At 40.0% G+C, this 11,233-nt stretch overlaps 2 protein-coding genes across 5 annotated transcripts in view; one reads left to right on the top strand and one right to left on the bottom strand.

Moving 5' to 3' along the window:
* Window positions 1-1,300: 1,300 nt before the first annotated feature.
* fkbp4 (FKBP prolyl isomerase 4) lies at window positions 1,301-7,548 on the bottom strand. Of its 4 annotated transcripts, none has more exons than XM_020612393.1 (12): window positions 7,304-7,548; window positions 6,974-7,100; window positions 6,290-6,434; window positions 6,068-6,210; window positions 5,436-5,556; window positions 4,272-4,428; window positions 3,843-3,933; window positions 3,644-3,727; window positions 3,365-3,550; window positions 3,086-3,229; window positions 2,639-2,734; window positions 1,301-2,525 (listed from the first exon to the last, which is right to left on the bottom strand). In XM_020612393.1, the coding sequence occupies exons 2-12, from the start codon at window positions 7,070-7,072 to the stop codon at window positions 2,424-2,426; spliced, it is 1,368 nt and encodes a 455-aa protein (XP_020468049.1). In that variant the 5' UTR covers window positions 7,073-7,100; window positions 7,304-7,548; the 3' UTR covers window positions 1,301-2,423. The 4 variants fall into 4 exon arrangements, with proteins under 4 accessions (XP_020468049.1, XP_020468058.1, XP_020468065.1 ...); XM_020612402.1 differs by having other exon boundaries at window positions 7,313-7,548; XM_020612409.1 differs by having other exon boundaries at window positions 7,363-7,548.
* A 177-nt stretch (window positions 7,549-7,725) lies between these two features.
* Window positions 7,726-11,233, top strand: part of ddx11 (DEAD/H (Asp-Glu-Ala-Asp/His) box helicase 11) — a 9,913-nt gene continuing 6,405 nt past the window's right edge. Inside the window, exons 1-10 of the mRNA XM_020612342.1 lie at window positions 7,726-7,868; window positions 8,314-8,456; window positions 8,536-8,751; window positions 8,863-8,949; window positions 9,059-9,195; window positions 9,299-9,347; window positions 9,475-9,582; window positions 10,397-10,484; window positions 10,613-10,815; window positions 10,985-11,059. Coding sequence (XP_020467998.1) covers window positions 8,328-8,456; window positions 8,536-8,751; window positions 8,863-8,949; window positions 9,059-9,195; window positions 9,299-9,347; window positions 9,475-9,582; window positions 10,397-10,484; window positions 10,613-10,815; window positions 10,985-11,059 — 1,092 coding nt within the window. The 5' untranslated portion in view covers window positions 7,726-7,868; window positions 8,314-8,327. The remainder of the gene's footprint in view (window positions 7,869-8,313; window positions 8,457-8,535; window positions 8,752-8,862; window positions 8,950-9,058; window positions 9,196-9,298; window positions 9,348-9,474; window positions 9,583-10,396; window positions 10,485-10,612; window positions 10,816-10,984; window positions 11,060-11,233) is intronic.

Genomic DNA, 11,233 nt, shown 5'->3' with positions numbered 1-11,233 from the left:
ACTATTTAATGTCGATGAAATATCAAGAATCTTTGTCATTATGCATAGCACAACGAATTTTTTCCGGCAGCTCTCGGCTTAAAAAACAGACATATTATTTACATAACACACAATTGTATAAGTCAATATAAACATTTGGACAAATATAAAGGGATGTATGGGACCTAATCAGGTCAGCATGCAAGTTGTCCATAACACAAAGAAAATAAATTTGTAATAAAAGAAAAATAGTTGTTGATGGATTGAATGTTCTTTAAAACGCTCCTTCGTGGTTTATTTGTCCATTAGACAAACAAAGAACAGCAATGGCACCTGATGCCCTGGGGGGGAGAAGCTGTCACCTTCCCAGGTGAGAGTACTGTTACAACACCTGTTATAACCTATAAAGGGTGCCATTGTCACAAAGAAAAACAAAGAAGAACAAAAATAAGATCCACTAGTGTAGAATAGCTAATCGAATACTGGAAATAAATGCTTAATAGATCCTTCATTTGCTTTATCACCCACCCACGGAGAACAACCGGTGCTGCTGGCCAGTAATCACACCGGAGGGAAAACACATCGGTAATCGGACACCGCCGTGTCCGTGAGAGTGTCTTGGTGACAATATCAGACCTAATTACTGCAAGTAGGCTGTTGGATACCTTTGGTCGCATACCCCTGTGTAAAAACACGTTTTACACTAGTGTATATTAAAGTGCAAAAAATGTAATGCTGACATGATATTTTTCAGACAGCTGTTCTAAAAGCTAATGCAAAGTAAACCTGTTCAGCAATACCCATAACAACTGTTTTCTTTACCTTTCAGGCTTTTATTTTCGGTTCAATAAATTATCAATGGTCCTTACATTTTACTTCAGTGGGGGTGGGGGTAGTCTACAATTTACACTTCATTAACAAATGATGTTATCAAAATGGTTCTAATGATCAGCTCAAGTATGTGAAATTTAGAAATTTCAGGGAGATTGTGCAATAAATTAATATCTAAATCAAAAACATGCTGATGTGCAATCTAGTCATTATTTCAACCATCAATAAAAAAACAACATGTATGAACAAGTTCCAAGTTATGGAGTAAAATTTACAGCATCTTAATTAGCCTACTCTTGTAAAATAAGTGTCCCCAGATGCCTTTGCACCAAGTAGGCCAACCTACATTTGAAAAGTTCTCATGACTCCTCATATTTATCCTTACAACATTTGCTTTGTAAGCAAGAGACAGGGCGGAAAAGATAATAGCTGCATCACAAATGGTAACAGCGAGGAACAGACAAGACCAATCAACACTATCACACACACATCAAGTTGTAGCTATTGTTTATTACTTCCTTCTGTCAGGGCAGACCAAACAGCGACCCTTTCAACAAAGATAAATTCAACACACAAGCCAAAGCTCTTTTTTGACGAGTTCCCTAGTTTAGTTCGCTCTTCTACAGGTGCTTAAACAGGGCTCAGGTCTTCCTCTCCAGTACAGTGGTTAACAGCTTAAATCTGATTACTCACATACGCATGTTCATAATATACATTTTACAGCAAATGAAGACTAAGACTTAAATGTTTATTACTTGAGTGTGTCCAAGAGAAGCTCATTAATATCCTTTCTACTGTAGCTGCTTTAAAATACACATATTCCAGTTAGGTAATTGGTTGTAGTCATTTTGAGAACCATATAGAATTCACAAGCACAACACTAGGAAAAAAAAATAAGTAAAAGCCAATAATTCCAAAGCAAAGATGAACAGTCCTGTACCCTGGGGGCTATAAGGGAGATCCAGCTTTAGACTGAGAGAGAAGCTTGAAGTCTGACAGCTACTCAAGGCGAACATCTCATTATCCCAGCTATCCACAGTGCTGCTACATGCGTACTGTGGGAAACAGGCACTCCGAACATTCAGAAACATATCTATGCACACAACCACCACACTTCCAGGAACTGACCAGTAGGTCCATGAGATGAGGGTTGGATAGATTGTAAACGTGTGAGGAAGGGTAAAGAAGACTGGGTAGTGCAACGGGAATGGTCTAGCCCTTTATGGGTGAGGGTTTGAAATTCTGCTCATAACACTTGGGATGCACCTTTTTTTTTTTTTTACTATCCAAAACATTAAAAACAAATGTACAGCCCAAAGCTGTGGGTTGAAAGAGTTCAAGGAAGTGGGGTGGTGGCACACAATTCATTTATTATATCCATGTCTCTCAGTGCCATCCGCTGGAGAAGCCACATCCGCTCGGCTAGCTGCCACAGCAAAAAGCCCAGACACAAAGAAAGCCAGCGAAGATGCACCCAAAGTCAATGCTCTGACTCACACACTCATTCTCATACACACATTTCATAGATACACACAGACTCACACTTTAAACACAATAGCTGAAGATACAAAAGTCTTAAGTCCAGATGAACCGTGGTGCAGTCAGGTCTTCATCTATGCTTTTGCTTCACTCGCATCTTCCTTTTCTCGTTTCTCAACCTCCATCTCATCATCGCTGCCCTCCTTGCTCTCACTCTTCCCCTTCTCTGCTTCCTTCTGTTCATGAGGAGAGAAAAAGCATAAACCACATTTTTTTCAGTCAGTCTTATGCTTATCTTAGTCTCATGCATATCCCAATCTCTTGTGACTGTTGTAAATCTATACATTACCTTTGAATCCCTTTCTGCAAATTTCTGGAACATGTTGGCGTAGATGCGTTTGTCCTTCTCGTGTTGCTCCTTCACACGTTTCTGACAAAGAACCACCTGGAAGGACATGGTGAAGGAGGTCAGACAGCCATATTTTCAGACACAAAATATTTGTCAGTGTACAAATGTTTTCCACTATTGGATAGTTTCACATTTTCCATAAACAGCAAATAAATGCAGCACCAGTTCATTTGACAAATTAGCTCATGCTAGATATAACATATCTAATATTTCATCATTTTGATTAAAGAACAATAGTCAGATCTCATGATGAGTCTTGACTATATAAAAAGGGACACATTCACTTATTTGTCTAAAGCTTTTGTAGATTTGACATGATGGCAAAAACAAAGTAAGATACAGGTTGAAAGTTGCAAGAATTATCCTTTAAGACACGTGGCTTTATACCTGGCTCTTGGCAGCCTTGTTGGCAGGATATAGCTGAACAACTCGCTGAAAGTCGTCTCTTGCCATGTCAAACTCCTTAATAGCAAAGAGCGCCTCTCCCCTTCGGAACAAAGCCTTCTCACTGGATGCATCCAACTCCAGAGCCTACAATCATGAACACAGCACAGTTAAGTATAATAATAATCAACACTTGCAGTAAACTATTCAGCCTATATAACAGAAACTATCCTCAATATATCAAGGGATTAACACACTTCCCACACAAGAGATATAAGATACCTTGTTACAATTTTCCAGGGCTAGGTTTGGCTCCTGTAGTTTAAGGAAGCACATGGCCAAGTTCAGATGTGCAGCTAGCTGCAATGCTTTGGCTTTCTTGTCATCCTCCTCTGACAAACCAGATTCATGTTCCAGCCACAACACAATCCTTTTGTACTGAAGTGATGCTTGCTTGTATTTTCCCTCCTGAAACAGATAATCATTGCATTAGAAAACATGACAATGTATTAATCTGTTAAAATTCTCTTGTGTATGCTTCTTAAATGCCCTCCTGAATACCTTAAAATACTGTGTCCCCTTCTCTTTGACAATGATGCTTTGTTCCAGCTTCTCTGCTGTGTTCATCTCCCATGATTCCTTAGCCTAAAGAACAAATTCATCACTTCTTAGAGGGGAAAATGTTGCTTTGCACAATCGACATGTAATTAGCCAACTAAAGCCAAGCTTTATTTACAACATGGCACCGTGATCTATTTACCTTCTCAAAAGCTTTCAGCTTGATCTTGTATTGCAGTGTTGCTCCACCGGGAATGTTATACTTTGCATTTCCCACATTCCCAAAGCCATATCTAAAAATCAAAGACACTTATCATTGCCACATGTATAAATGCTGCATTATCTGTTGCAGTTTAACTTAAGAATATTATGGTGTATTGTGCTGCACTCTAAAATAGAAAAGATAAATCTACAGGTGAAGTTATTCATGCCACATCACAGCTTAGAACTGTGGCCGACTGTTGGCCAGATTTAATTCTTTTTAACCACTAATCTAAAACCTGTTTTAGTTCACCTGGTAAATTCAACACACTTAAGTCCTTAAAGGAATATCAGTAACTATTTACATTTGGCAATGCTGCCATCACTACTACAGAACGGTAAATGTTCACACTGGCACATGACGGCATACCTAGGCTTAATAGTGAAGAGTGCCTCCTCTCCATGCTCCATAGCCATGATAGCTTTCTCCACTCCAGCTGGCAAGCCAAGACTCCCTCCATCACCAATCTCAAACTTCAGTTCTCTGTCATCAAACATGCGTTCCTCATAGGTGCCTTCCACAGTTACTGAAAGAGATTGAAAAACACAGTTGTTTTGCTTTATTCAAGATGCCTGCAAATGAATTGCTGAAAAGCTAACCTAAATCTATGCATACACAGTTGTAGTCAAGTTAGTCCTGCTAGTCCATATCAATAGCAAAGCAAAACTTGAACAGTGTCTTTTTTTTCCTTTAAGAAGATGAAGTATGCTTTATAAAGAAAACCTGTTTACCACTTGAGTGGGCATTGCTTCCGCATTGAAAACAGGCCGCAATTTGTTTTGAAGTTAAAGAGATTTTCATATACAACACAATAACAGTTGATGATCCAGCGAGTTTGCTCTGGGCCATCTCACACAGCTACAGTACATGACTAGACCCAACTAATTGATAAATTGGCTGCCAACTATTTTTATCAGCGATTTTAAATGATTCAATTATTGTTGCAGCTCTAGATGTGCATTTAAGTATCAAACACACCCCCTTGCCACTAAAAGAACTGCAAGGTGTCTGTGAGAGTTTGTGCAGTGGTTGCAGGCTGCTTTGATTCATAAAACTTGCAATGGATTTTCACCTGGATGCTTCCTTACAATCTTTAACTACTGTATAATTAAGCATAATAAGTATAGTGTTGTAAGTATAGCTGACAAACCTCACATCCTGACCTATTTTCATTCAATTTATCAGACAATTTATAAAATCTTAGTTTATGTAACTTTAATGAAGCAGACTGTTATTACTACTGCTCCAACAATGTCATCCATTACCTTTGTTACAGCATTGAAAACCGAGTCTGTGCCACTGAATGGAAAGCACAAAAGCCTCAAATTTTTCTTACCTTAAAATTAACACTAGTACTGCTTTTCAGAAACAGGGGTACAACAAACTTAAATGAAATATGCTAATCACTTTTACATTTCATATTATATATTTCTCTCAATGTTGCTCTTTTTACTTTTTAAACTGATAGCCTGATCAGCAGGTCAATTTGTTTCAATGTTAGCAAAAAAAAAAAGCACTGTCTGGATGGGCTACCTTCAACAACAGCTCCTTCATTAGGCTTAGAATATCCCTGGCCCTTAGTTAGCATACGACGAATGATTCCCCCATCTTCATCTTCAGTTATGTCGTCACCTCGAAATTCAAACAGTTCCACCTACAAGCGTGCAAACACAAATTGTCATCTTAATCTTTTTTCAGCCAAAGGGGAGTGTATTTCAAACACAAACATAATAAATAATTAAAATAGCCTGATATTCCTGAAATGTCTGTGCAGATTCTCAGTCATCCAGGTCATAGTAAACAGAAAAAACTTAGAAAAATTCAACTGGACTAGATTTCTAGGTCGAAGACGTTTCACCTCTCATCCAAGAGGCTTCATCAGTTCTGACTGACTGGCGTTGAGCCGGAGATATTTATCCCCCTTGGTGGTGTTTCAGTCCATTGAAGGCCAACAATGTCCCCTAACGACTGAGTCGTTATAGCCCAGTATCATTGAGCGTCGTTACCTGTCTTTGAATCCTCCCCTGTCGACCGACACCTATTGTCCTGGTGAGCATGTTTGAGCAGAGATCTCAAAACAGGATTGTAGATGGATGATACCGGGCTACAACGACTCAGTCGTTAAGGGACATTGTTGGCCTTCAACTGATACTCCTGAAACTTACCTCAAAAACAAGAGTGGCATTAGGGGGTATTTTAGGAGGGCTGCCTGCAGATCCATAAGCGTACTCTGGTTTACAGATGAGCTGACACACCTCCCCCACTTTCATTGTGGCTACACCAATGTCCCATGCCATTATTACTTGACCTGACCACAGAAAAGGTTGATTACCAACACATATTGTGCAACTATGTACAGTTAGGTCTCTGCCAAATATGAAACCAACCTTTGCCCAGCTCAAAGGAAAACTTATCTTCTTTGCCTCTGCTCGAGTCAAATTGAGTACCATCCACAAGTGTGCCCACATAGTGTACAAACACCTTGTCACCCAACATAGGCAGCTCTGTGCCTGTGCCTTCCCTTTTCACCAGCTAGAAAAACACAAACAAGATAAGAATTTCATTAGAAGAATGTAGGGAATACATTCAAAAGTCATTTCTTTCAGACAGTGAAGCCAGTTCCATACAGTTGTGTCCTGCACCCCGATCCTGGCATCTGCTACTTTGAAAATTCATCACTGTGAATGAACGTGTGCTGTTACGTCTCAGTCAAACCCATGATTGTGTGAAGTTATTAAATTTCCATCAGCACTAGCGGCTTTTGCATTTAGCCTTTCTCTGGGGCTCCAGAAACTCTAGAAAGGTGGAATAAAATTAATTATTCTCCATGTTGTTGACACCCTTGTAATAAGTTAGCTATGAATCCAATGCTTGGTAATTTGATAAGTATTGTAGTGCCGTTGTCAACAGTGTAGTTAGTCGCCTTGCATTAGCCAACGCTGGCTTCTTTTATCGACAGTGAATAGGATATGAACAGCTACATTAGCCTGGCCGAATGAGTGAACAGCGAGCAGCCAGCTAGCCCTTCAGGCAGCACGATTAACATACAAAAACAAAACACTATTATTTACCTTTAAAACACCCCCGTCTTTCTTCGGTGTGACGTCCTCTCCCTCCATTCGGATGGTATTTTGTCCTTCACTGGCCTGTTCCTCAGCAGTCATTGTCATGAAACAGATTTCCTCCACCTACTCTGACCTGCACCACAATTCAGATCTTAACTTACTAACGCTGGCTAACAGATGTGGAGGCTAAAGCTAATTACTTCTCAAACTATCAAGTGCAGCAGGCAACAACCTAACTAACTTTAACGTTTGCTAGCTAACTAGTTAACGACTGCTAACGCTCTCCTCTTCGTTAGCCTTACTTAGCTAACTAGCTATTTGTGAATGTTATTTTACATAGAATACACGTTGGACTATCCCGCTGGCTGTTATGAGACTCCACTATTGTTGTGCACCAATCACACTTGCGTATCCATGTAGAAAATAAGCTTCTGATTAGATCACTTCAAGTCCACGTTGCCTCGCTGCTCTGCATCTGATCTGACAAGCGCTCAGGGCATAGAACTTTCCAGACATTCTAGTAAGAACCGAGGGAAATGAACCCGCGTTGGTGACGTTTCTTAATATATAAGCTTCTCCCGGAGATGCGGTGCACGTGAAAAAAGCAGAGCAAACACACAATTTGCAGAGACATAGAACGCCGCCACGTAGATGATTAATAGTGGCGTACATGTAGTCTACAAACTATTCAAATGCCAACCAAATAGTACTTCGTTAAAGTACAAAAATTTGACACATGCGTACATATTCCCACCCACGCATGTATTGCAGTACAATAAAACAAACGCTTCTTGTTTTATTTCGCTCCCTATTGGTCCGATTCTGTCCCCACTAATGTCTGTCGGCGCGGAAACCGAATACCCGGCAACTGAAGTTAGAGCTTCTGCATAAGACATCTGCTGTAAGTATACAGCAGCAAACTCTGGAGGTGTTATTATAACAGCAAATAAAAGACCTCAGCTAATAAAGGGACCTGGGCTGGTTGTGAATTAGCTAGCTATGAATTTGCGATAGCTTATGGCGTTAAAGTTTTCCTTCCGAGACTACTTAGCTTTTTGTCGTAACACGTAGACGAACCCCGGAAAGGCCTGCCGTTAAATGTAGATTGACTTCGAGTCGAGTTGAATTTAGTTATTTTAGTAAAATGTGGCTAACCTTACGTTAATCATAAATTACAATGACCTGCGCAACAAACAAAATCCAATCCAAATGCGTAACGTTAATTTGCCACGTCTGGGTGCTTCAGTATTAGACACGTAGCCTATTAGGGTTAACGTTAACAGTTAAATCGTTATCAGTTGTGAAGAACAGTCCAGTCTGAACATATGCTGTTATGTCACCCCCAGGAAGATTCACAAGAATGGAGAATGGCAGGACCCAATTTCCATTTCCCTACCAGCCCTATAACATCCAGGAGCAGTTTATGGAAGCATTGTACAGTGCACTTGGCCAGGGCAAAGTTGGAATCTTTGAAAGTCCAACTGGAACGGTGTGTATGCGCACATGCATAGAGTTGTTAGATTTCAATAATGCTTATACTGTATATGTATGTATGTCCTTTAACCCAGGGAAAGTCACTGAGTCTAATATGTGGAGCGCTGAGCTGGCTCATGGACTATGAGGAGAGGAGGCAACAGGAGGCAGCTGCTCTGCTGCAGGAAGGAGAAGCAGCTCTTTCTGCTCCCACTGCTCAGTCCTTTACTACCAGCACCCCAGCAGAGCCTGACTGGGTCACTGATTTTGTTCAGAAAAAGGCAGAACGTGATTTGGTGTCAAAGTTGAAGGTAAGTATATCAATGTATTCCAGATGTAACCTTGGCCTGGAAAGACCACCATTCCCAGAGAATGGTGGTCTTTCCCCTTGCTTAGCTTTTGCATGTTACTGTGTGTGTCAGGAGGAAGAACTGAAAAGAAAGAAGAGGGAAGAACGGTTAGAAATGATCAGAACCAACGTTCAGCTGAAGTATGCAATGAAAAGAAAGGTACTGTCTTGCACAAGGTCATCATTTAGAGCCCAGACATCAGAAAACTACCCAAAAATTAATGAGTCTTCGTAATTAAATATATACATTTTTGTGGATATGGGTGTAGAGCAATGAAGATGATGAAGCATTCAAGTTGCTCAAGCTTGGGATAGAGGAACAAATACAGGCACCAGGAGTTCAAGAGGACGAGGAGCTCATTATCGCAGAATATGAGAGCGATGATGAGTCAAAGAGCAAAAGCAGGCGAGTACAAACATCACTGGGTCAATCAGTTGCTTCAGATGTCACTGTAAGATTTTGAAATGAGCAGATGATGACAGGAGGGTGTATTTGTTCACCTGCTCAGATTTTATGATGATGAAGATGATGAGCTGGTTGAAGAACATGTTACTAAGGTGTGTGTGATTTTTAACACTAGCTGTAAGACCGAGTGCTTTACTTGTATAAAATGTAATGATGATAATAAGAATGAATGTTACACAGTCCCTTCAAGCACGACAGTATAATTTTGAATGTTGACAGATTTACTACTGCAGTCGCACTCACTCCCAGCTGGCCCAATTTGTCCACGAGGTTCAAAAGAGTCCCTTCAGCAAGGACATTAGTCTGGTTACACTGGGCTCACGGCAGGTATGTGTACACACAAACACTAACACACACACTACCAGTAAAACCTGCTTGAATATCAAGCAATAATAGTAGACCCATGGTGAATGTTCACAGGATTTTACACTCCAGTGTTCAGGCTTCTTATTAAATGTAGTGTAAGCTAGAATGCTTAAAGAGCTATCTGGCGATTTCCTTGTAAGACAGTCTCTGAGTAATTAATAACTTGACTTTTCTTTGTTGTAAACTGATATTAACAGTATTACAGTGGGGACTGCTGAGTAATCACTCTACTCAAAAAGTTCTTGTATTTAAGTACATATTAACTGTCAGACTTTAAGTGTGTTATTTGCTAGACCGATCTAGAACAGAGGTTTTCAAATAAATGGGACCTAGGGACCACCATTCTGACTAGGAAGTACCTTGAGGACCAGTGTTTAATATATTTGTATGAGTTTGATTATTCACAATCAAGGAATACATAAAAATGAGTAAAAAAAAAACAAACAAACAAACAAAAAAAAACCCTACAGTGAAACTACATTACTGAATGCATGATCTGGGGCTACCTGCAATGCCTTCGTGAGCCATCAGGGGGCAACGGACCACTGGTTGAAAACCCCTGATCTAGAACATTCTTGTGTTTCCATGAAAAACTAGGCTGTTTCCAGTAAAAGAAATTCCAAAATGTGATTGTTTGTTCCAGGTATTTTACTTACTATAATTAAAATTATAACTACTAAGACTATTATTATTATTATTATTATGCTATTACCTGTATTCAGCCAGTTAAAACATGACACTGATGTTATTTACTCAGCAAACTGTACTTTTCCAGAATCTGTGTATCAATGAGGAAGTGCGTCACCTGGGCAGCATCCAGCGCATTAATGACCGCTGCATGGAGATGCAGAAAAACAAACATGGTGAGAGCTCCTAAACCTGCCAGCTAAAAAACATATGATCTTACAGAAGACCATGTCCGGGCAAATTCCACTTTATATCAAAAGAGATTTATAATGCTGCAGCTTTATGTGTTTTTTCCATTTCGCAGAGAAGCAACATCATGAGGAGGGTGTGAAACAAAAGCGAGGTCCATCAAAGACTGTGTGTCCCTACAATAAAGCTTCAGCACTGCAGCAGATGAGGGATGAAGTTCTGGGAACAGTCCACGACGTAGAGCAGTTGCTGAAGCTGGGCAGGGAAACTCATTCATGCCCTTATTACGCCACACGCCTCGCTATCCCCCCTGCACAGGTAACCCCATATGTTTTTTGTACTCTAATCATTCATTGCTGTTTGTCATACTTTGTAGTAGTGTATACAATATGTGTTTGTCTTGACCTTTTTTTTTCTTTTTTTTTCTTCAAGGGCATTTGAGTTGCAGTGAAAATATGTATGGTCTCTGTTTTATGTGTCTGCATAGTTGGTGGTGTTACCCTATCAGATGGTGCTTCATGAAGCTACAAGAAGGGCAGCAGGTGTCCAGCTGAAGGGACAGGTAAGATGGTTGCTGTTTTGTTTTTTTAACACCCAAGTAATGTTAAAAACACTAGTTCTGATGATTGTTTTGAACTTCTCTGGCATACAGCGGCACACAGCAATAATTTCTGAACAAAATGTCATATGTGACCAGTATGATTATGGTGCATCTGAAACTATCAGTTTCAGCTGC

This window comes from Monopterus albus, unplaced genomic scaffold (assembly GCF_001952655.1).
Source record: "Monopterus albus unplaced genomic scaffold, M_albus_1.0 scaffold5.1, whole genome shotgun sequence".
NCBI lineage: Eukaryota > Metazoa > Chordata > Actinopteri > Synbranchiformes > Synbranchidae > Monopterus > Monopterus albus.
Note: the sequence above shows the minus strand (reverse complement) of the source record. Positions and strands in the feature narration are given on the sequence as shown.

Excerpts from the sequence above, each read along its gene's own strand:
- fkbp4 (XM_020612393.1), bottom strand. The coding sequence starts at position 7,072 with ATGACAATGACTGCTGAGGAACAGGCCAGTGAAGGACAAAATACCATC. Across the intron at positions 3,934-4,271 it reads CTCTTCACTATTAAGCCTAG|ATATGGCTTTGGGAATGTGG; the intron begins GTATGCCGTCAT and ends TTTGATTTTTAG. Across the intron at positions 3,551-3,643 it reads AGGGGACACAGTATTTTAAG|GAGGGAAAATACAAGCAAGC; the intron begins GTATTCAGGAGG and ends TATCTGTTTCAG.